Below are 26336 nucleotides of genomic sequence, written 5' to 3' on the forward strand. Positions count from 1 at the left end.
CTGTAACTAATGCAACTGCTTACATCATATGTTATATATACAGACATAAGCCAATTATTATTTATGCAGAATCCCATTCAAATTTATAGTTCATTTGTTTGTACTTATTTTCCTGATTACAATTACGTAATTGGTTTTACTAGAAGCCTGAGTAATTAACAGTTATGGGGAATTAGTTACAGCACTGCATGTAATCAGAAAGTATTTTGAGCACACGAGGTATTGCTACTACTCATCCAAGAGCAGATGTTCCCAACTTTCCAAGGACATATTTTAAATCATCTGAACCTAATTAACTTGTGAAATAATTGACATTAAAATTCTGGACCTTCATAATTGCAGTAATATATTTTGCTTTAATGCCTACAACATTCTGAACTTTGACAATTTATTTTTATTGCTATATTTTTTATGAACCAACACCACCTCTCCCTAATTCAGTCACTATCTGAGATTTCAGATAATTTAGAATTATAAAGTACTTATTTCAAGATGGATGCCATACTTGTAAATACTGGATTTCAGACAATGGATACATAATAAGGTTCCATATGCTTTTATGATTTACTGCCCTTCAGCATTTTTCACAAAAAAGATAACAGTAAAATCTTCAATTCTATGCAATATGGCAAAGTCTAACCTAGCTGCTTTTCAAAACATTAAGTAGTTTCACAAATCTCATCATGTTCTTATGTCTGCTTTTAAATAGCATCATCATGTTGGTTTGAGTGAGTGTGTGCACCCCAAGAACATCTATATCACACCTCTATGTCGGATTGTGTAAGAGTCTGTGGCTGGGAAGCAAATGCTAACCATCTATGCAGCTTGAAGTCAGAGATCAGCAAGCATTTGGGTAATACATCAGTGTCAGTATGAAAGAGTCTGCACCTATCTAGCATGATGCCAACATCTCAGTTTCTGTATGAGAAAGCCAGTGCCTGGTCAGCACATGGGTAACATAACAATGTTGATTAGAGTGAAAGATCCAGGCTAATTATCCAGTACCTAACATCTTGTGTGAAAATTTGTGCACTGAAATCATGTATGTAACATTCCTTTATGTTACCTGTAGTGTCAAAGCATTAATGTTTGATCACTAATATTTACTGGACAGCATGATTAATTCTGGTGATCATACTACAAGTTATTTTGTGTTAACTATTACTTTCATATTTCTGTCACTGTACATTATGCCACTGAGAAGTTCAACAAATACTGTGATTCTTAGTGATGGTTGGATTAGTTCTCTTCTGGACATGGTTATGAAGGAAAATATGCTCATTTTACCATGTAAACTGTGATCCATCAACTGGAACTGGCCATCTATAACGTTGTGTGCGAATGGAGTGGGAGGAGCCACTTTGAAATTTAATTATTGTCTGGTCTACATCATTTTTGCACTATCATTCATAGTATCAGTTTCCAAATTATCATTTCAGTACATCAAGATCTGAAACTTCAAGATACGAAACGCAACATCAATCAAATATGATGCCCTGGTCTGAGGAGTTGTTCCACTCTGTCACAACTGACAAGGACTCATGCATATGAGAAACTCTTATACCTATCTCACTCATAAGAGATGTACGAGGCACACTATGTTGCATATGGTGCCTCCGTGTGAAGACATCTACTTGTTTAGGTATGATGAAATGAGCTCATACACATAAGAAACAGTGGCATACAAATTTGGAATGAATGGATAATTAGAAGTGAGGAACAGTGTCAGTGAACTTACAAAATGTGTGGAAAAGTAACAGGCAGTGCATAATGTACGAGAAAAGAACATCGATGGTAAACTGCAATTTGTGACAAACATAGACATCAAGCAGAAGTCAACATCAATGAGTGATAAGGTGTAGCAAGTTGAGAAAGTTCTCCATCTGTTATGTTTTCTGCTCCCAAGGATAACTACATTTCCTTTGCTGTTACATTCTATACCTAATGCAGCTACACATGCAATATGCACAGGCATATATCAAATTGTTATTTATGCAGAATTCCATTTAAATTTATAAGTTAGTTGTTTATATTTATCTTCCTGATTACAATGATGCAGTTTATTTTACTACAGGCCTGAGTAATTAAAAGTTATGAGTAATTTAAGTAACAACACAGTCCTGTAATTAGAAGGTATTTTGAGCCAATGGGCAATACAGTAAGTACTGCTACAGCCCATTCAAAAGCAGACATTTCCAACTTTCAAAGAACATATTTTAAATTATCTGAAACTAATTAACTTGTGAAATACTTGACATTAAATGTCTATACACTCACTATTCCAATTACCTCTTTTGCTTTAGTGCCTATGAGGTTCTGAACTTTGAAAACATATGTTTATTGCTATATTTTCTATGAATCAGACAACACCTCTCTAATTCAGTCATTATCTGAGATTTCAAATAATTTAGGATTATAAAATATTTATTTCAAAATGGATACCATACTTGTATATACTGGATTTCAGACTATGGATACATAATAAGGTTCCATATACTTTTACAATTTACTAACCTTCAACATTTTTCAAAAACCAGATAACAGTAAAATATTCAAGTCTATGTGATACTGTAAAATGTAACCCAAACAAATTTCAAAACATTACGTACTCTCAGAAATCACATCATGTTCTTATGCCTGTTTTAAAATAGTTACCCATCCCCAAAAATCACATCTGCAATAGGTAAGCATTTGGATAGCATCATCATATTGGTTTGAATGAGAGTTTGTGTGTTGGTGTACGCTAATGCCAGCACACCCTGGGGCATAGAGGTTATGAGAGTATCAATAGAGGCCAACAACAAGACTCGCTGGAAACGTGCCACCAACGCCCTCTCAGCTGCCAGTATTTAGGATCGCCACTGTGGACCGGAAGGCCAGTTTAGCAAGTTAGTTTAGTCAGTTAGTTCGAGCCTGTAATGCCAGTTAGTTCAAGTCTGTAGGCCATGAGAGTTCCAGTGTGTCACCGAGATGAAGCCGCAGATTTAGCTCTAGCACAGACACAGGCAGCACATAGCAACCTTATAGTGAACACAGCAGACTTCTACTTCAACAGCAGTGAGGCTACATGGACTATACAGAAGAGAGCTTGCACCACAGCACATTGAAACTTAAGTTAAGTAGCTCTTTGTTTATGAATAAAGAACCCAGTTATTAATTGCATGCAGTTTGTGTTATAGAACGAGGATACTTGCCACCAACCAACATCCTCTCCTTGCTTTCCATGGTACAGCTCTACAGAGACAATGAGATGACATATAAGTGGTTAATGACAATGCAACATTCTGCACCCCAGAATCATGTATGTCACACCTCTATGTCAGATTGTGTTACGAGTCTGTGGTTGGGAAGTAAACACTAAAAATCTATGCAGCTTGAAGTTGGTGACTTCCAAACACTTGAGTGATACACCAGTATCATTATGAAAGAATCTGTGCCTGCTAGCATTATGCCAAAATGTCAGTTTCAGTATGATAACATTGGTGACTGGCCAGCAGATGTATAACATGAATGTGTCACTTAGGGTCAAAGTCCAAGGCTAATTACCCAACACCTGACATCTCATGTGAAAATCTGTGTTTTGACACAATGTGTGTATCATCCATGTATTATACATCCTGTGTCCAAAATTAAAGCAACAAACCACTGTTTCCCCATCCTGTGTCTAACGCAAGATATAATCATACAAACTGTCAATAGATGTCCATATGGTCATGTTCTGCATGGAATATAGCATTCTGGTTCATGAACAACCACACTAATGTTGACATAAGGCACCTATCAAATGTGTTAGTATTTTCTGGGTAGTCCAAACCCACAACCGCTGTGTATACAGTCATAGATGGTGCCGTATGACACAGTGAAGACACATACCAGACTCTATGTGGTGGGTGGACACAGGAGGAATGGAAGCAGAATAGTTATAAACTGATCTGGCCCAAAGGCTTAACGTGAATCATTTTGTTATTTTAGTGATGTGGCGACAGTTTATAGAGACCAGAATGATATCCTGAAGATCAGAGCAGCACTGACCACATGTGACATCAAAAAGAGAGGACTGTTATTTGACTGTAAGGGAACAATGGTACCACCTTAGACCACACAGTACCTGGCATCTGACCTCGCAGCAACAATTGGACGAATTGTATTGAGGCAAACGGAGTAAAGAAGGCTTCTGCATAGTGACCTTTATTGCCGGAGACCTGCTGTGTGTATACCTCTGATGTGACTTCAGAGAATGGAACGTCTACAGTGGAGTCATCAACTTGCAACACAGATGGTTGAACAGTGGGCCAATGTCCTTTCCACAGATGAGTCCCAATTTGATCTGGAGAGTGAGTCTCGACAGATTTGCATCTGGAGGGAATGTAGAACACGAGTTTAGAACCCAAACATTGTGGAAAGAAACTGATATAGAGTCCCTAATGATGTGAGCAGGTACTATGTTGAACATTCAAACGCCTCTTCATGAACTTACATGGATGAATCAGCAAGGTTTAACTGCTGTCAAGTATTGTCATGAGATCTTGTGACCTCCTGTGGGGTTGCTGCAAGTTTCTGAGGGCTCAGACTTTGTACTGATGACTGATAATGCTTGACCTCAAAGAGCATTGGTGATTGATATTTTCCCGGAAACAGAAGAATTTGCACACAGGTTGCATCCCGTTAGCATCCACCAACCACTCTCCGAGACTTGCGAGCAGCTCTGCATGAAGAATGGGCATTGTTGCCTCAACATGGGATTGATGACATCATTTACAGCATGCCCCATCATTGTTAGACCTATACTGATGCCACAGGTGGTCACACCCCATACTGAGCACATTAACCAGTTGTTGGAATGGATGTGTAAATCTGTTAAGTTGGAAAAAATGAAGAACATATTTGTCTACCATTATGCATGTTGCAGTTGTTTACGGTCTGTATCCCTTACATTGTTTCTACTTTACTATCACCTGTTCATACTGTCTTGTGGCAAAATACACATAACTTCTCAAAATTTCTGTTTGTTGCTTTTATTTTGGACACTGGTGTATTTGTAATCTCAGAATGTTGATGTTTCATCACTAATATTTACTGGACATTATGAATTCTAGTGATTGTACTACATGTTATTTTGTGTGCACTCTTACTTTCATGTTGTACATTATGCCACTGTGAAGTTCAACAAATACTGTGAATGGGTAATGGTTTTATCTATAAACTGGAACTTGTCATCAATAATGTCATAGTGGGGATAAAGTGGGAGGAGCCACTTAAAGATGCATAAAACCGCATACAACATCAGCAACAGGTAAGGGGGACATCACAAGAAGATGGACAAGCATAGAGTAGGCAGTCCCTTGGGTAGATCCATTATATCATCTAAGCTAATAAAATTCAGTCTTTGGTTCACCTGCTCTGCAACATTTCCTATCTGCAGTTCCAATTTTATGTGTTCATAATTGTAATCCTTAGGTATTCAGTTACAGCAACAGCTTTTAGATTAATGTGATTTAAGGTGGTACTCAAATGTTACACATTCCTTTTAGTACTCACGTGAATGACCTAACACTTTTCATTGTTGAGAGTCAACAGCCATTTTTTGCACCATAAAAATATCTTGTCTAAATCATTTTGGAATTCATTTTGACCTTCTGGTGAGGTGACTAGACAGTAAATGAAATCATCATCTGCATCCATTCTAAGAGGGCTGCTCAGATTGTCTCATAATTGATGTAAGCTATAATGATAAGGCAATGTTTTTATGGGTATTACGCAGAGGCAAAAATAAAATCAGTTGTTGCATCCACTGTTGTTCGCAGCAAATCAGAGCATATGGGTAAGTGCATGTGTGTCACGTGAACAGGTTAAAATAAGTGTTTTGATAGTTACAATGTAACAAGTGGACTTCTTGTCTAATAATATGTAAGCATTACTGTGCTAGAATAATGATACCATCAGTTGTGATTCTTGTCTAGAGGTTTTTGAAGCAGTGTAAGCTGCTTAATCAACACATCCCTCCCCATGCAATCCACTTACAAAGCGATATACAGTAGATTATTGCTAAGAGCTTAAATCTATCACAGATGATGGCAGTCGCATAAATGATGATAATTCATAACAATACTTTTCTTAAGGCATGACATGAAGTTGTGTGGGAGGCATGCAACCATTATGCAAACTTGAATCTTTATCCACTGCTGGACAGATCACTAAACAATTTGCTGTTCAGAAGTGATTTACTGATGTGTTTCAGGCAGTTCTCATAATCCAAAATATCAAAAATAAGGGCAAAGTCTTCATACAGAGTATGGAGTCATGTGCATCGCCCATCAGTTTGGAACTTAAATTTAACAAGCCTGAAGAGTAACACTAACATGTACAAAAATTGTGGAATTCAGTTAAGTTCCGATACTAATGGGTGATGTACATGACTTTATACTCTGTATGAAGACTTTGCTATTATTTTTGATATTTCTGATGATTTGTCAGTATAGCAATTCTTAACAGCACAGTGAATAATTATTTAGTGACCTATCAGCCATGGATAATGATTCAAGAGTATTTTTTGTAAACATAAATTATGTTTCTGATAAAGAAGTAAATAAAATGCTGCCTGTAAAACTAACCTGCATCATCAACCCATGTAGGTATAATGTCTCTCTCTAAAGGTAACTCCAAACCAGTCAACAATCTGTAATAACCTTGCAACACAAGCACAAGTTCTGCTGCATCTTGTTCGTCTAAACTTAACACCAGTTCCTGTAGACAGAGAGACCAGTTTATAGCATAAAAAAGAAGTTTTAACAAGTCTGAAGATGCAACACTAATATATACAAGAATTGTGCAATTCACAACATATACGAGAATGGGGATTTGTGTCATGCCATATATTCTAAGAAAGGAAAATAAGTGTTCAGTTTCCTTTTAATATAAAGCTCAGAGAGCAAGCTTGAATTTCAGAAAGACACAACAGAAAAATCAGCCAAGTCTTTTTAAAATGTACCATCTAGTGCGTACATTAACCAATTTATGTGATATACGGAAAACCTAAATCTGGATGATCAGATGCAAATCTGAACTCTCACTATTCACGGGTTAACAACTGTATAACCTCACTTGGTACATATAATCAACAATTATTGCAATAATAATAATGAAAACATTCCCATGATGGCTGAGCAAAATACTAATTTAAATTAGGGGTGTGTGACGAAGCAAGCTGGGAGCTCTTTATGTCCTCTCTTGTTTCGCCATCTGCCTCCTTAAATTCATTTCATTTTATTTTTATTACCATTAACATGCATGAGTATAATCTGCATTTCCATAAAAGTGAAAGGTTGGCCCTCAGTCTTAAGGAATATAGCACCACATGTAATTTTGTGCTTTGTTATGTGTATGTAATTAATTTCCTAATTGATTTTGATCTTTCCTAGTTAATACCTTTGTTATAGGGTGAAATCAGTAATTGTTTGTGACTTAGATTCTATTGTTGACTTATAAACAAATATAAATTCTGTAATAATTATAAACATTTGGAAGAAGAACTACTAGGATTCTTAAAGTATTTATTTGCTCTATTCAAAAACATATTAGCAAAGCCAGCCCTTAATTAATTCCAAAATAATTACCAGGTTTGTCAAAAGTATTTTTTGTATAACTATATCTGTTAATTTCATTCTTTAAACAAATAATTTGGCTTAAGCTTCGTGGTAGAAGAAAATGTTGAAAAGAAAGAATTTTTTGATATATTCAGTTAATTGAATGAGTTATGTTTTAATTGTAATTTCAGTAACTTAAGCATTGAACAATGTATAGTTTGAGTGCCTATAGTTGTGAGGATATATAAAGGACCAATTTTTGGTCCTGAGTCAGTCATTCCATGGCCGATTTTCAGATGGGAAGTATGTATTGATTAGAGTAACAACAATGCATCAAATTGGCTGTGTGTTAGAACAATATCTGTTTAATTTATTTTAAAAATAGTGTCACATGTACCGTATTATTATTCTGCAAGAACTGTGAACTGTGTGGTTAGGTTTTTAGTGCTCATAAATGTTCAACAGCAAACTATTGTAGCAGTATGCTGATGTTTGCCTGCAACCTATTAATGAGGCTTATCCACATTTACCAATAGTGAACTGGCCCTATACTGTGTAGTATTGCGAGCCTGTGAACAGCGAAGGTAAAGAACTGTGAAATGCAACTGTGCAACTGTCAGCTACATCATTTTAAGTAGTCAGTGTTGAACTTCCACACCCATTTTTCAGCCACTATAACAATGCAGTACATCGACACTGAGGACTATCAACAAAGAAATAAAGAAGGCAAATGTCACAGGTGATCTACAAAATGATGCAATGTCATATGTATGATTGGGTTTTAGGTGTCATAGGTTTTAGAAAAGCTAAAAGGAAAGGGACAAAAATACCCATGGTCAGACCAGATCACAAATTATGAAGATCACAAATGTAACAATATTATGAAAGGGATAGCTGCTCCTCACCATACAGCGGAGGCGTTGAGTCGCAGATAGGCACAACAAAAAAACTGTCAGAAAGTGAGCTTTTGGCCAACAAGGCTTTTGGCAGAAACAGACACGACACACACACACACACACACACACACACACACACACACACACACACACACACACATATAAGTCTCACACATGTGACTAATCTCTCAGGGTAAGATATTTACACAAAACAGAACAAAGCTCTGTGTGTGGTCAATGAATAATCAAACAAATAAATGAAATATTTAAAAAAATTAATCATAGTACTATAATTTTATATGGACTACCATGCATTTAATGAAAACGTGAATCTAAAAACCAAAGAGTAGCAGTGTGAAGATTTTATTTTCCCAGGAAATGCTGAAAAGACAGTCTACATTGGTGGAAAAACCAGGTAGCCCTACTTCATCAAAGGTAGGGCCATATGTGAAAGCAACCACATTATATGCCAACTTCCCTGCAACCATTGCACAGCATTTTATGTGGATCTACTTCTACATGACTACTGTGCATTTCACAATTAAGTGCCTGGCAGAGCGTTCATTGAACCACCTTCAAGCTATTTCTCTACCGTCCCACTCTCTAACAGTGCATGGAAAAAATGAACATCTAAATATTTTTGTGCAAGCTCTGATTTCTCTTGTTTTATTGTGATCATCATTTCTTCCTATGTAGGTGGGCACTAACAATTTTTTTTTTAATTCACTTTTATAATATGTACACCAAAAATTGAATGCTCATGAAATGTTTTGTGTAATATCCAGTGTCAAATGAAATAGAGCAGCCTCAACTCAGTCTGGTGCAATATTAGTTTGAGTTATATTTATTGACCGTGACAGCAAAAACAAATATTTGCAGCTATGTCTGAATACAGGTGTTTTTGATCAAATTATGAAGCAAAATCATGTAGCAGATGCTTTAACCCATCACTGCTGCAAAGACTGATTTCTTTAACTATAAATATTGGATTGAATATCATGCCAGACTAATCTGATGGGCAATTATATATTAGGAACACAAAACAACTTTTTGAGTGTAACAAGAATGAAAACTGGTTTTCTCAACACTGTGCATCACATGCAATGCCCCATGAACAGTTTTTGTCTGGATTGACTATTTATCCAATGCAAAAACAAATTTGAAAATATAATAAACACCATACAAAAGATACCTGGGAAAGACTCCTCTTCTGTTCCCACTCTGTGGGTTGAGAAGGTGAAGAAGCATCTGCCTAACATATAATAAGGCAACTGGGATAAATCCCTGTGCCTTTGGACACTAACAACTGTTCACAGAAATCACTATTCATGTTGGTATTGGGCTTTAAAGATGTTTCATCCCAGATCCTATGGAATTCACTATCTTGGATAAACAGATCATTTGCAATGTGGATAAGACTCTTTTACAGCATTGCCCCAGTAAGATGCAGCCTGAGTAAACAAATTATTCCACCACAGTCCCACTGAATACCCCCGGAATTTTAATGTACCATGATGAAAAACCTACTAGATTGTGAGAGTTATATGTATCATTGGTGTTCTACATCTGCATCTACACTTACATACATACTGTGCAAGCTACCATATAGTGTGTGGTGGAGGGTGTTCCTCATAATATTCCTCAACTATGCATACTGACTAGCTGATATATACGATGTGACATTAACAAGAAGGTGGGTCAGAACAAAGTCTATCGAAACCCAAATCATTTGATCAGATGGAGCACAGTGGATGTCTTAGATGGAGAATGGATGATACATGAGCTCGTGCGTCTCTAATATCCAGCAGGATTTTCATTGCTGAACAACCGGCACAACTCAAGCATGTAAAAGCCTTTAGCTGCTTCTCTCAATTCACCCCTTGCTTTTCAGGCCAGACACTCTATGGAAACTATAATTAATTCTGAACTCTCTATACAATTTCTATGGATAATAACTCTCACACTGAATAAATTGAGTCCTTCCTGTGAGACACTATGAGTATCATGCACTCAAATACGAGGGTAATCCCAAAAGTAAGGTCTTTAATTTTTTTTATAAGTACAGAACTCTGTTTGCGTGGCAGTTGGTCACACTGTTATGGAGAGTGCTTCACGTGCTGTGTGTAAACATGCGCACTCCTCGCTGAAGCACTCACTCTAGGATTGGCAGCCGCTGAGAGTGGAGCTCCCATTGGATGTTACCGCCAAGTGAGAATTGCACACAGTTATTCAGCTTTTGAATGCAAAAGGCACTGTGCCGATTGAAATCCATCACCAATTGACGGAAGTGTGTGGTGAGTCATGCATGGATGTCAAAAATATTTGCAAGTGGTGTAGAGAGTTTGTAGCTGGTTGGACTGAAATTCACAATGAACAAAGGAGCGGGAGACCGTCAGTTTCTGAGGGGACAGTGTTGAAGGTTGAGCAAAGCATGCATGAAGATCAGTGGATCACCCTGGATGATCTCTGCACATTGGTTCCTGAGGTTTCCCGAAGCACTGCTCACAGAATTTTAACAGAAACATTGAACTACCGGAAGGTGTGCGCAAGATGGATGCCACACATGCTGACTGAGGACCACATGTGGCAATGAGTTGACGCTTCCCGCACATTTCTTCACCGCCGTGCAGCTGAACTTTCTGGACTCAATTGTCATGGGTGACGAAACCTGGACATACCACTTTACACCTGAGACCAAGCAACAATCATGCCAGTGGCACCATCCTTCTTCGCCAAAGCCGTGTAAATTCAAACAAACACACTCTGCCGGTAAAGTCATGACAACCGTTTTTTGGGATCGGAAAAGGGTATTGCTGGCCGACTTTATGCCCACTGGGACCAACCACAATTAACGCTGACAGGTACTGTGAGACTCTGAAAAAACTAAAATGGGCAATTCAGAACTGGAGAAGAGGAACGTTGAGCAAGGGCATACACATTCTCCATGAAAATGCTCGCCCACACATCAATCGACAAACTGTTGCTGTCCTGCAACAGTTTCAGTGGAACATAATCACCTACCCACCCTATAGTCCTGACTTGGCGACCAGTGACTATCACTTGTTCCCTAGGGTAAAAGAACATTTGGCTGGAACGCGATTCAGCTCTGACGACAAGGTGAAAGAAGAGGTTCATAACTTTCTGAAGAGCATGGCAGCAAGCTGGTATGACATGGGCATACAAAAACTGCCACAGCGTCTACAAAACTGCATCAACAGAAATTGTGATTATGTCAAAAAATAGCTAAATGTTCAAGCTGTAAACTGATCTAAACCATTGTAGAAGTAGACAGGTCTATGTAATTAGAAAAAAATAGGAGACCTTACTTTTGGGATTACTCTCGTATTTGAGTGCATGATACACAATGTATCTCACAGGAAGAACTCAATTTATTCAATGATTATGCAGCACAACTATCTTGTTACGATTTCAAACTAGGGAGATTAACTTTGTAAAAATATAATAAATCAAAGTTACTGGAATTATGGGAGCACATAATCAATGCTAGATATTTATTATACCTATAGTAGTTGGGGTTCCAACATATCAACAGCCGTAGCTTACCTTTTTATCTGACTCTGGAAAATGAATTTTTACACAGCGAGTTATTTCATCTTCTCGCTTTACTGTGATCTGGCTCATTTGCTCTATGTCAGCCAGTGGAACAGGCTGTAACAATTTGTCTTGCTTTAAATAAATTTCAAAACAGATCTGCATAATGAATAAAATATCAAATACGGAATACTAATACTTACAACACTGTTCCTCAAACCTGTTATCTGACTGATTCCAAATTTAGGGCTGACTAAAATGACACGTTCAATGCTCATGTCCTTAAAAAGAAAAACAAAGAGTACTGTAGTTTTTACTTCACTTTCTGCTTAGTTATTTGTTTTACAATAAGCATAATACACTACAATTATATTATAAATTATCATGTTATAAACAACATCATTTAAAAATGATCAGAATTTGTTTGTTTCCCCCATTATAGTTTACACTAGTGTACCAAATTCAGCTGCACAAAAAAATGCACATATTACTTTTTTTACCATAACTGACCATATTTCAGAGATTTTTTTCCAAGCAACAATGAAGACTTTCAATAGACAGCTTCTGCATTTAAAATAGCCAGAGAATATTAAATCAAAAAATGGAAAATCCAGGATGGAATGTAACAGTATTATGAGAAGGAAAGTTGCTACTCTCCATATAGCGGAGATGCTGAGTTGCAGATATGCACAACAAAAAGATTTTCACACTTAAAGCTTTTGGCCAATGGCCTTTGTCAACAGACTCACACACGCACGCGCTCACACACACACTCACCCAAATGCAACTGCGACAGTGTGGTTTCTGTGGTTTCAGTTGCCTGAGACTGCCGTCGTGTGTGAGTTGTGTTTGCATGAGTGTGTGTGTGTGTGTGTGTGTGTGTGTGTGTGTGTGTGTGTGTGTGTGTGTGTGTGTGTGTTTTCTGTTGTGCCTATCTGTGACTCAGCATCTCCACTATATGGTGAGTAGCAACTTTCCTTCTCATAATATTGTTACAGAGAATATTTAAAAAATGCTATAATTTGAAAATTAAGTACTGAACAGCTACCCCACCCTTACATGTACACGCGTAAGTTATTTATATAAAATTAAAAATGTTCTTACATTTATTGAAAAGCATTTAGCTCCATAGCTTGGCAATTCACTAATAATATTCAGATAATACAGCTTTGCCTGCAAACTTGTAAGACTCTTCTGTCCTGATGGAGAAAGATTGTTGTTAAGTTTAAGAAAATGGCCAATCAATTTACGAAGCTCCTTCCTCTTCATTGTACTTATGAGTGAAACAGGAACAAACCTTTCAAGACCAAATTCACGCCTGTGGAAAATGAATATTAGTTAAATACTGATGCACAGTTTTTCCATGATTATTTTTAAGAGAATATACAGATTTTTAATGGTAATAATCATTTCTATTACTTTTATTCACATTGTTGTACTGAATTTTACTGCACTCAGTGTTTACTGGGGCATAGTTAGTTCATTTTTTGTGAAGATTCAGAAAGTATTCTTTTGATCAATGCAGAAGTATCAACAGAGTAAGACAGAAATAACATTTTGTAAAAGGTAGTAACTGGTTTTCTTTTATCTTTTGTATCTTTTAAATACACAAGCATCAGTAAATTCTGCCATAAGAATACTTGCTAATTTTGAAGGCAAAGAACTCAAGTCAACATATTTTACACATTTCCATCAGTATTTGGTTTTGGGGATCATTCATAATTTAAACAGCAAGTAATTACATGCACCTATTTTAACAGTTTGGTGTTAGCAATACCACCAAAAAACATAACAGCATCTGTTCTCTAACAAAATTTGTTAACAACTCAGTCCAATAAGTGAACAATAATGGCTTTTACAAATGCAAAATTAAAAGCCAGACCATTCTGAATTATCCTGTTCTGAATATATTCATATTTCATAAAAGAGGGGAATACGTACCTATAAATCTCACTGATAGTTTCCTTTTCTTTTTTGAGTCATCAGTCTTCTGACTGGTTTGATGCAGCCTGCCACAAATTCCTCTCCTGTGCCAATAACCTCTTCATCTCAGTGTATTACTTACAACACATGTCCTCAATTATTTGGTTGGGAGTATTCCAATCTCTGTCTTTCTCTACAGCTACCACTAGTACCATGAAAGCATTACATGATGTCTTAACAGATGTCCTTCCACCCTGTCACCACTTCATGTCAGTGTTCTCCATTTTCCATATATTCCTTTCCTTGCTGACTCTGTGGAGAACCTCCTCATTCCTTATCTTATCAGTCCACCTAACTTTCAACATTCTTCTGTAGCACCATATCTCAAATTCTTCGATTCTCTTCTGGTTTTCCTGCAGTCCATGTTTCACTACCATACAATGCTGTGTTCCAAATGTACATTCTCAGAAATTTCTTCCTGAAAGTAAGGTCTATATTTAAGACTAGTAGACTTCTCTTGGCCAGGAATGTCCTTTTTGCCAGTGCTAGTCTGATTTTTATATCATCCTTGCTCCATCTTGGGTTATTTTGGTGCCTAGGTAGTAGAAGTCCTTAACTTCATCCCTGTCTTACACCCTTCTTAATTTGAGCACTTTGTTCTCGACCTTCCACGTGTATTGTTCCCTCTTGGTTCTTGTATATATTATATATTACCCTTCTTTCCCTGTAGCTTACCCCTATTTTTTTTCAGAATTTTGAACATCTTGCACCATTTTACATTATTGAACAGTTTCTGGAGGTCAAAAAATCCTATGAAAGCATCTTGATTTTTTTTTTACTCTTGCTTTCATTATCAACCGCACTCTCAGAACTGCCTCTCTGGTGCCTTTATCTTTCCTAAAGCCAAGCTGATCATCATCTAAAATATTCTCAATTTTCTTTTCCATACTTCTGTATATCATTCTTGTAAATAACTTGAATGAATGAATTGTAAAGCTGATTGTGCAATAATTCTCGCACTTGTTGGCTCTTGCAACCTTCGGAATTCTGAGGATGACGTTATTCCGAAAGTCTGATGGTATACAGCCATACTCATGCATTCTACACGCCAATGTGAGTAGTCATTTTGCTACCACTACCCTCAATGATTTTAGAAATTCTGATGGAATGTTATTTATCCGCACTGTCTTATTTGATTTTAACTCTTCCAAAGTTTCTGCAGATTCTGATTCTGGATCCTCTATCTCTCCTATATCGACTCTGGTTTCTTCTCCTATCACTTCAACAGACAAGTCCATTGATCAACTGAAATATTTCTCCTGTTATCCATGGTTTATTCACCATTACCTTCTTTGTACCTGTATTTTTCTTTCCAAATTCTGTGATTGCTCTTTTTAGAGTTGTCCATTCCTCTTCAACTGAACTGCCTACTGAACTATTCATTATCACAGGATATACAGCATTAGAGAACTTCAAGTGTACCTCTTCATTCCTTAGTACTTCCGTATTCCACTTCCTTGCACATTGATTCTTCCTGACTAGACTCTTAAACTTCAGCCTACTCTTAAATCACTACTAAATTGTGATCTGAGTCTATATCTCCTCCTGGATATGCCTTACTATCCAATATCTGATTTCGGAATCTCTACTTGACCATGACGCAATCTAACTGAAATCTTCCTGTATCTCCCAGCTCCTTTTCCAAGTATACCTCCTCCTCTTGTGATTGATGAACAGAGTATTCGCTATTAATAGCTGAAATTTACTGCAGAATTCAATTAATCTTTCTCCTCTCTCATTCGTAGCACCAAGCCAATTTCTCCCGCAGCACTTTCTTCTACTCCTCCTCCTACAACCACAATCCAATCCTCCATGATTATTAGATTTTCATCTTCCTTTATGTACTGAATTACCTGTTCAATATCCTCATATATTTTCTCTATCTATTCATCTTTGGCTTGCAGTGTCGGCATGTATATCTGAACTATCATTGTTGGTGTTGATTTGCTTTCGATTCTGATGAGAACAACCCTATCACTGAAATGTTCACAGTAACTCACTCTCTCCCCTACCTTCCTATTCATAATGAATCCTACTACCGTTATACCATTTTCTGCTGCTGCTGATATCACCCTATACTCATCTGACCAGAAATCCGTGTCTTCTTTCCATTTCACTTCACTGGCCACCACTACATCTACGTTGACCCTTGATATTTCTCTTTTCAGATTTTCTAGCTTACCTGACACTTTCAGACATCTGACATTCCATGCCCCATTTCATTTCATAGAATGTTATCATTTCATTGGTTATTCAATGTTTTTCTCATGGTCACTTCCCCCTTTGCAGTCCCCTCTGGAGATCCAAATGGGAGGCTAGTCCAGAATCTTTTGCCAATGGAGAGATCATCATGACAGGTTTCCAATTACAGGCCACATGTTCTGTGGGCACACATTGAGTGTCTTTAATGCAGTCATTTCCATTGCCTTCTACATCCTCATGCTGTTGATCATAGCCAATTCCCTTGGCTTTAGTGGGCAAGAGAGTGCCCTGAACCTCTGTCTGCTCCTTCGCTCTTTTTGACAAGGACTCTGGCTGCAAAAGAGTGACTTCTTATGCTGGAAGTCTTCTGCAGCCATTGCTGATGATTTTTATTCAAAATTTAAGCAGTGGCAGGGTTTGAATCCGGGACTGAGGACATTTTGAAAGATGCTACCCCTAGACCATGGGTGTTTACTAAGGGATATAGGTTGTCTGACAGATAAAGTATATACATTCAAAATCAGTTTAAAAACTGTTGTAGTGTGAAATATTAAGTCTCGAAACAGCCTTAAACTATGGCATTGGCATTCTCCACAATATCCTCTCTCTTAGGAAAGAGAGACCACCATGCAGGCAGGGTAACATTTATAGTGTTTGAAAGGGAACAGAGGTAAATGGTCTAGGTTTTTCAGATCATTAGATCTCTCTGGAAGTTTCATTACAGCAAGATATCTAGCAATGAGTGAAAATTACTAGCAATGAATGAATGTGTGACACACACACACACACACACACACACACACACACACACACACACCACACACACAGTTTCATGTCTGAGTGAGAGTGCAACAGAGGGGAATGGGAGCACAGAGATAGATAGATAGATAGATAGATAGAGAGGGAGAGAGATAAGGTCCAACATTATTCATTTAAACATTTGAGATTTGTTAAAGATGAACATGTTGCCATGTATCACAACATGCACAACATGCGTGGTGCTTATGAAATTTTTAGTAGTGTGATGTCTAGAAACTGTAAGCTAAATAATCAACTAATATAAGAAACTTGAATTTTGCATATGACTGGGGAGTTGAACAGCAAAATTATTTGAATAAATATCAGATTGACACAGTTGATAAGCCTGAGCAGAACAGTGTAACATGATTTACCAAACAGCTTGGAATATCTACACAGCATTGCAGCAAGAAAGGCCACCACTAACAAATGGTATATTAAAACTTTTTCATAACTTACTCTATTGCCTTGACAGTTATCTTCCCTGACATATTATTGGACAGTGCATGCTGATAAATGTGTAAAGCAGCTAAACGTAGTGCTATATCATATTTCAGTTCAGGTGCATAGCGTTCTTGCACAACATCATTGCAGCACTGTAAAATAAATGCACAAAAGTTATTTAAAAATTAGAAACATCCAGTAATACATTTACTGGGGTCTTAAACGTAAAATAAAAGTACCAACACACAAATGAATCTCTGTTTTACATTTTCATACCTGCATATAAAGGTATTCAAAAGCTATAAGATCTTGTTGAGCCAGATCACAAGCATCTCGAGGTACAAAACATACTCTGAACAGACACCTCAAGTTATGAGAACCTGGTCTAGCAGCTATCTGAAATGAAAATGAAAGAACAATCATTTATCTACAGAACAGCTCTGGGTGGCAGTGGTGTGGTTTGTGCTGGTGGTAGAAATAGGAGATGTTGCAAAATAATGTAAAACATAAATCTATATGGTTTGTCTTCCTAATGGCCCTGTATTCTAACATGTTGCCTCTGACATGCTTCACAAAATCAAATGTATCTCGTATTAAACCTTTTGCTTCACAGAGATTTTAACAAAAGTACTCAAAAGTGCACTCACAAAAAACACTCCCAGCCAGTACAAATTAAATATGATGCTTCCTCTCCCTCTCTCTCCCCTCCTCCCCCTCCCCTCCCCTCCCCCTCAGTCTCAGTCTCCCTCCCTCCTCCTCTTCCCTTCTTCCTATCCCTACCCCCATTATTTACAAGTTATCACTGTTGAAAACAGATCATGAAATAATGAATTAAGATGAGTCTACCTTTTTGCAGGTACACAATAATTATTTTGCTTTAGTACTCAAACATGTTTTACCACAGTCGTAGCATCCTCAGTGAGCCTTTTTCTTTTATTTTTCATTTTGTGTCTCCTTTGACTGACAACCAAAGGCACAGGAACTGAGCACAAAATTCAAACATGATGGATTATGAAACTGAAGAAAATCAAAATATGGATACAACATATTTGGTTGAGACTGCAAAAATATGATAAACCAGCCAGCAGTATTACATTAAAGTGGTGATATCTCTTTCTGTCCCTCGTAATCCTGAAAAGACACACATTACTACTATCTCACAATTGGCAATACCATTTAGCCAAGCATGAGTGTTTTTACATTAGCTCTATAGGAGGACATCGTATGATAGCTCAGCAATATTTACAGTCTTGTTTATGTGTCTAATGATCACTAAATGCTTCAACTCTACAGTGAATTGCTACCTTTACTCCTTCCATTATTTGTGTTCCACTCAGAACTTTTCATTATCATGTTTCAAATAAATGTATGATCCATAACTGCAAGCAAATTAAAAGAAATTGGAAATTAAAATGTCTTCTGGTATAGATAATAGTTCCAAAAAATTGTTGAAGGCCAGCTGCAATGTCATTAGTAGAGTATTAGATTATTTTCAAAATAACTTTGCTCTATGGATTAGTTCTCAAGAAGGTGAATTATATTATCAGGCCTCAGTACAAACACTGGCATGCTTTACATGTCATTAACTATCACTTTATCAATCAACAAAAATGTATCAAAAAGTTATGTACACTTACAGTACCTTTCCTATTCAAGTGTGTGTCGACTAGATACAACTGGTTCCTTCTTTCAGTTATTGCATGAATGCCAAAGTAATGGCACAGAAAATCAACTAAATGTGCTAAACCACTGTTTAGCACATTTATTTGATCCAGGCTAGATGAGATACCTGTGAGATTATACAGAAGTTATTTGAAAGAACTTTCTCTCCTTCTACCAGTAATTTATCATAGGTTACTGTAACAATAAAGGGTAGCTAGCCATCAGAAAATGTAGGCAGGTATCAATCTGTTGTACAAGTATGGAACATGTTTTACACACATTGCAGCCTCTTTTCATCAGTGTACTAGGAGGGGAAGGTGGTGGGCCCATCACACCAGCCACCTTTTACCCCAGGGAAACTCCTCTGGTACTCATTTGATAGCAGGCTGAGCAGACCTGTGGCTATCCTGGAGGGGCTGGACTAAGGAGAAATCCCCACCCACATGGAGAAATCCCCACCTATATCAGGGATTGGACCAATCACCTCCAAGCCCCGAGTCAACTGCTCTACCCATTAGACCACCACAGCCGGATGAAGAACAAAGATCTCCTTCATAAAAGTCAATGTCAACTCTGAAATTCAGCTTGCTTGATTCATCCGTGAAATCCAGAGCACTGTAGACAACAGCACTCAGGTTGATGCTGTTTCCCCAGGACTTCGAGAAGGCGTTTGATGAAGTCCCACACTGATAAGGAGTGAACAAAATAAGAGCTTACCAATATTAGACCATATATATGATTGGATGCAAGACTCTCTTACTGACAGAAGTCACTTGTTGTTCATCTGGGAATAAAATCAATAGATATAAAGACAATTTTGATAATACCCCAAAGTAGTGTGATAGGGAAGTTACTGTTTACAATACATATTAATGATCTAGTGGATATCATTAGAGGCCCTGTGAGATTGTGCACAAATGGTGCTGTTGTCAGGAAGCTTGCAACAGCAAAGATTATAGCAAAATCGAAGAAGATCAGCAGGTGATAAATGTTTGATGCAGGTACTGCCAGTTGAACCTGAACATAAATCAACATAATGATTGTGCATAAATAAGCAAAGAGATTCACTACTGTTTGATTACACTATTGGTAACAGATAACTAAACAGTAGCTACTGCAAAATACCATGGAGTAACCACGTCTAGTGTCAGCACGGATGCACGAACCAGGCACTGGCTGTGGAGGCCCATATGCAGCAATGGCTGTGGAGGCCCATATGTAGCAACATTCACTGAGAAGTTATTGTGGAGACACTATTGGTAGCCCCTTTGTTAATCTGGGCAGTTAGTTGCTTATCAGTTGCATGTTTATTCACCCAGACATTCCCCACAGGCACTGTTCACCACTCTCACCTACAGTCCGTGGTGCACCACAGTTGCCTCGGCACTGGTTTTGGATAGTAACATTTAGCCATGTATTGTGTACTTCAATCATGATGGGATGTGAGCACTTCACAAACTTTACCATTTTGGAATTGCTTGCCCCGTGGCTCAAAAGCCAATGATCATTCCGTTTTGGATGGCAGATAAATCACTCTGTTTTTGCACTGCTACTATGACTGCACTGATTTCCTCGTTGCCACAACACACTTTATATACCTTCTGCTGCTCATGCTGTAACCTGCCATATGTGAGTTTTTACTGCATGTTGATGTCAAAGATAGGTGGTACTCACATTTATGTGACTGGACTGAGCACTTCATAATGCATTACTAGAACACATCAAGGGGTTGGAAGTGGAAAGAAAGATTAAAGCAGTATTTAAAATACTTCTACTGGAGATATAATTTTACATTTTAAGTGAATGTATTGGCTCATAATAGTACTAATACATTATGGGTTTAGCAGAGTATTCAATTCAATTTATTTACCATCCTTGTAACTCATCATATACAATGATATAGGATTTATCACAGATGATGTTACATAGATAAAAGTACATGAAAAGGTTTTACAATTGTGTGTCGGCTAATAAAATATTCTTGTTTATAATATGAAACCACACACATAACAACAGTCACAATATGTTAAACTAAGATAATAAAAGGATTTTTATTATATCATCTCTATACTGAGTGCATTGATTTTACCCTGTGTGTTTCCAATAAAATGTTTCTGCTTAGTTTTTCTTATTGGTCTGTTATACCTATTTTATATCGCAAACTAGGTGGAGTTAGCCCAATAAAGAAGGAGAAGGTAAAGTTTGTGAATGAAGGAGTATTTGAAGTAGGTGGCATGTATGTGTTTGTTGAAAATGAAATAGGACAAAGTTGCATTGTAGCTGCAATATAATTATCAATGTAATTTGTTTGTGATGTAAATTATTTTTATTCTTATATGTCAAATATTTGCTTGTTTTTAAATGAAAAAAAATATTGAGTGAGATGATGCATTGATTAAGGACCTGCGTATGCCTTAGGAGGAAGTGACATTGAAATCCTCTCCGATATATTTATTGATTAATTTACTTTATTTATCCATCCTTAGATAATAAATGTTGCATGTATGTTGTCCAATACATACTTTTTGTTTTTGATGTGTTGTATACTATTGTGCAAAAATGGTCAAAGGACAAATATATACATAAACTTTCCCAGGAAGGTCCGGTAAGCCCTACAGCAGAACTACAGAATACTTAGCAAACCTAAACACAATTAACAATAGACGAGTATGTTTTCAGAATAAGGTTTCCCTATATCAAGCTATTTTCTCTCACAGGACTATATCTTAGAATTTATAAATAATAAGATTAAATTACATAATGATGTCATCTGTAGTTTTCTCAAAGCATTCAAATTTTTAGACAGCCAGGCACTCCCAGAAAATGCTCATCATGATGGACTCTCAGGTTAACTGGTTAAAATCTTACACCAAAGACAGAAAGAAAAAGATAATTTTAGATATTTTATGTCCCATGATGCAATGGACAGTGCTGTCATGAATATAAGAGGGTAAGCTTTTTAAACATCTAGAGCAATGAATGACCTCAATGTCATAAACTGCTCTGCAGAGCATGAAACTCTTGGTATGATAACAACAACACTAGAATGATGGAGGAGCTCTACTGAGAACTTGAGTATTTTTTTGCTTGAGCAAAAGCAAGTACAGAGTAGGCTCATGTTGTAATCTTCATTGCACTGCCTAGTAATATTAGATGCACAAGAGAAATACATATTTATTAAAACATAACTTTAAAAATTACTTATTTCATATTCCACTGCACTTTTTGAGTGACATCTTTCACAGAAATACAAATGTTTTGGTATACACTTCTCATCATGTACACTTATAATTATGAAATAAAAGTCACTAATTAGTTTTTAAGTTTGTCAAAATGTTATAAAATAATAATAATAATATCATATGACTAGGGCCTCCTGTCGGGTAGACCGTTCGCCGGGTGCAAGTCTTTCAATTTGATGCCACTTTGGTGACATGCACGTCAATGGGGATGAAATGATGATGATTAGGACAACACAACACCCAGTGCCTGAGCGGAGAAAATTTCCGACCCAGCCGGGAATCGAACTCGGGCCCTTAGGATTGACATTCCGTCACGCTGACCACTTTTTTTTTTTTTTTTAAATCTCGTTTTTGTTCGCTTTCGTTCATTGTATCTGCTCAGGGCGGACGTCGTAAGACACCCGTTTCAGTTTGTAGTTGATCCATTAACTCAGTCTTTTTTTTATGACCGAACACGCTGAGCTACTGTGCCGGCATCGGGGTGGACATGTTATAAAATAAAATTATGTTAACCTCTTTCATATTTTGAATACTGGAGAAAATTTTCATGTATCATGGCCTGCAAAACCCAAGGTAACATTTTGTTTTAAATCTGTGAGGAAATTTTACTTAAAACACACATTTCCCGGCAGAGTGAAAGAGTTATTTTGAATACTTTATCAGTTGTCATGATAAACACACAGTTTTTGTGTACATTTATTGTTACACTGTAAGTTAAAATAAAAGATTTATGGCTTATTGCATAATTATTAGTAACTATTGTTGTTGTTTGTAATCGTTTGTATTTACGTGTTGAGTGCTAATGGTGTTGCCACATTGGTAACACTGGTTCCCACCTGATCACTGAAGTTAGTTAATGTTGGGCCTGGCTAGTACTTGGATGGGTGATTGTTCAGGGAAAACCGGGTGCCATTGGTTTTAAGGACACATAAGTTATTGAAGTGGCATCCAATTGAAAGACTTTGACCATGTTGTGGTGTCACATGACATTTATTTTAATTTATGTCTCGAGTCATTTCATATCTGATTGACCCACTTACACTTATGCATTTATGGAATACATATATTATAAATAATAAATAAAGACATAATTTTTGTTTTATTGTATAATTACCCTTGCTAGGGGCTCCATAGGATCCAGCAAAGTGAGTTTGTTCCTCCTCAAACTTTTCACATGTTCAACAACCAGAGAAAAATGGTCAATAGCTTTTATGCAAAGCTTCTGGTGCAATGAATCTACTACATCTTTAACTGTTGTATTTGAATCATATTTAAATGATTTTGTTTGACCATTTTCTAAGAATACTTTCAAGACATTAGGCATGAAAGGAACAGATGAGTCTCCTGAGGAAAATGTAGATGGCTGCAAACAAAAATAAAACATAAAAGTAATTTACTAATGAGTCTGATCTAACATATCTTCAATGGGGGGAAGTTCACTTACAGGAAAAAGTGGTGATCCATTCACAACAACACCCTCTGCAAAGCGAACACGTGAAGGATTTGATTTCAGCTTCGCCTTTTTTGCTGCACTGAGGAGTGCAGATTTTCGAGCTGACTGTTGAGAATAAGCAAACCATTATCAGCATTAAAACTAAGTCCTTAACATATTTTTTGGGCAATAAATGATTTGGGATGCAAACTTTCATATACTTTAGAATGTTTTCATGAAAGAATACTTTAACTTACATTGTCAAGAGGAGGCTGACAAACAGTGAGTTTAACTGTTTCTTTACATGACCTTACAAGCTGGATTACATGATCACGTGGAGCTTTCTTTACATCTTCCCCATTAATAATGAGAATCTGATCTCCAGGTTGTAGTTTATCAACACTTGGGCCACCTTCAGTAACAAATCTGAAATCAAAGGATAATCATTATTTCGATTACTGCTAAAATGGCAGATACAAATTTTTCACACCACATACATGAGCAGCTCAAAGAAAGCAATTAATGTGGAAATTTTAACATAGACTAATTCAAAAGTTTCAACAATAAAATAAATAAATTGCACGCGAACTGTGACAAGCCACCTCAGACCGCACAGCTACCCTATGCGGCCATTAATACTGGCAAAAGTTAAAAGCATAGCTCAGATGGAGAAAAACATTTTAGTTTTAAATGTCACAACTGTTGTCAATCTGGACACATAGAAAATTCTGTGTTGTGTTTTGAGTGGTGCATTTAATGAATTGGTTTCCTGGTACTTGGACTCTGGTGTGAATGGCTGAAAAGCGACTGATAAAGTGCAAATGCTTGAAAGACATATAAATTAACACTGCAAAAACAGGAACTGTTTTGAAGGCAATGCAGTTCGATGAAATGAATTTTGTCAGGTATTTCAACAGAAAGGCAGTACAGATTTTCCAATTTTGATCAAAAATATTTTATTTACTCCTAGACTATCTCACAACTTCCTCTCAGTGAGAGCAGCGGTCCTATTACTCCCATATCTTACTACGCAAAGAAGTACATTACATTTATAGATGACTATACCACCCAATTCACAGCTGTATACGTGATGCAAAGTAAATCAGAAATATTGGAATATGTCAAACAGTATGAAGCTGTCGTGACTGCTGATTCAATTTGAGGATTAAAAGATTCTGGTGCAATAATGGACATGAATATTAGTATAACAAAATGAAACACTTTGTTAAAGAGAAGGGAATTGAGTATGAATTGATAATGAGATATGCGCCACAGCAAAATGGAGTGAGAGAGCCCATGAATAGGAACATTACATGTGAGGCTTGATGCATGTTGTTGAACAGTACTTGAAACATCTTACTGTCAGAAGCAGTATGGACTGCTGTTTCTTGATAAACAGAATTACTTGATAAACAAAACATAATATATGCATTAAAAATGACAATTCTGGCTAATCTGTGATATGGCGAAATGGCAAGGTTGGAGAAACTTGAAGTGTTTGGTTGCATTGCACATTTGCAATCTCCTGGGGAAGCAATTGCTGTAAAGTTTGATTGCAGAATAAAGAAGTGCTTCATGGGTGGATACTGTGTTAACAGAGTCAGCTATGAAACTTCCTGAGAGATTCTAGAGTCAGCTATGGCATTTGCAAATGAGAGATCATTCTTGGAAAAGATGTCAATTTTGATAAAAATTGTTTTGATTTTAGTTATGAAGATTGGTTCTCTTGCAAGTAAGATAGAAATGGTCAGCTTCTCATGGATGAAGAAAATGTTAATGACTACAGAAATGACTCCATATCAAGTGCTAATGAAGCTGAAGATATGAAATCTGTAGATGTGTAAGAGAAAGAAAATGTCCAGCTTGGATGGAAGACTATGCTGTATTAGCACTGAATGCAGAAATGTACATCAAGCCTGTCCCAGAGACTTACAGTGACATGTACAGCAAATCAGATAAAGAAGAATTGCTTCATGCTGTAGCAGAAGAGATGAGAGTAATAAATGGAAACACAACCTCAATAGTTTGTGAATTACCTAAAAACAAGAAGGCTACAGACATTAAGTGGGTTGTTAAAGTGAAACATGATGATATGGGCAACATTCTACATTTACATCTACATCTACACCAATAATCACCACTATATGGTGCTTGGCGAAGGGTACCTTGTACAACTACTAGTCATTCCTGTTCCTGTCCCACTCACAAACAGAACAAGGAAAAAATGACTATCTGTATGCTTCCGCATGAGCCCTAATTTCTCTTATCGTATTTCTGTGATCCTTACGCAAAATGTAATATGGCAGCAGTAGAATTGTTCTGTAATCAGCTTCAAATGCTGGTTCTCTAAACTTTCTCAATAGATTTCTATGAAAGGATCATCATCTTCCCTCCAGGGATTCCCATTCGAGTTCACAAAAGAATTTCTGTAACATTTGCATGATAATCAAATTTGGCAATAACAAAATTAGTACAATGCTTCTAACATTAGTAATTATAAAGGTGGACTAGTTGCTCGTGGCTGTTCTCAGAGAAAAGGGTT

The 26336-nt window shown here is 36.9% G+C and overlaps 1 protein-coding gene across 1 annotated transcript in view; it reads right to left on the reverse strand.

Moving 5' to 3' along the window:
- Window positions 1-26336, reverse strand: part of LOC124722042 — a 312916-nt gene that overhangs the window by 39025 nt on the left and 247555 nt on the right. The window contains exons 5-13 of the mRNA XM_047247233.1: window positions 24052-24220; window positions 23807-23920; window positions 23477-23725; window positions 17735-17854; window positions 17474-17610; window positions 13136-13349; window positions 12235-12312; window positions 12044-12148; window positions 6612-6744 (exon numbers count right to left, since the gene is read on the reverse strand). Coding sequence (XP_047103189.1) covers window positions 6612-6744; window positions 12044-12148; window positions 12235-12312; window positions 13136-13349; window positions 17474-17610; window positions 17735-17854; window positions 23477-23725; window positions 23807-23920; window positions 24052-24220 — 1319 coding nt within the window. The remainder of the gene's footprint in view (window positions 1-6611; window positions 6745-12043; window positions 12149-12234; window positions 12313-13135; window positions 13350-17473; window positions 17611-17734; window positions 17855-23476; window positions 23726-23806; window positions 23921-24051; window positions 24221-26336) is intronic.

Source organism: Schistocerca piceifrons, chromosome X (genome assembly GCF_021461385.2).
Source record: "Schistocerca piceifrons isolate TAMUIC-IGC-003096 chromosome X, iqSchPice1.1, whole genome shotgun sequence".
Taxonomy (NCBI): Eukaryota; Metazoa; Arthropoda; class Insecta; order Orthoptera; family Acrididae; genus Schistocerca; species Schistocerca piceifrons.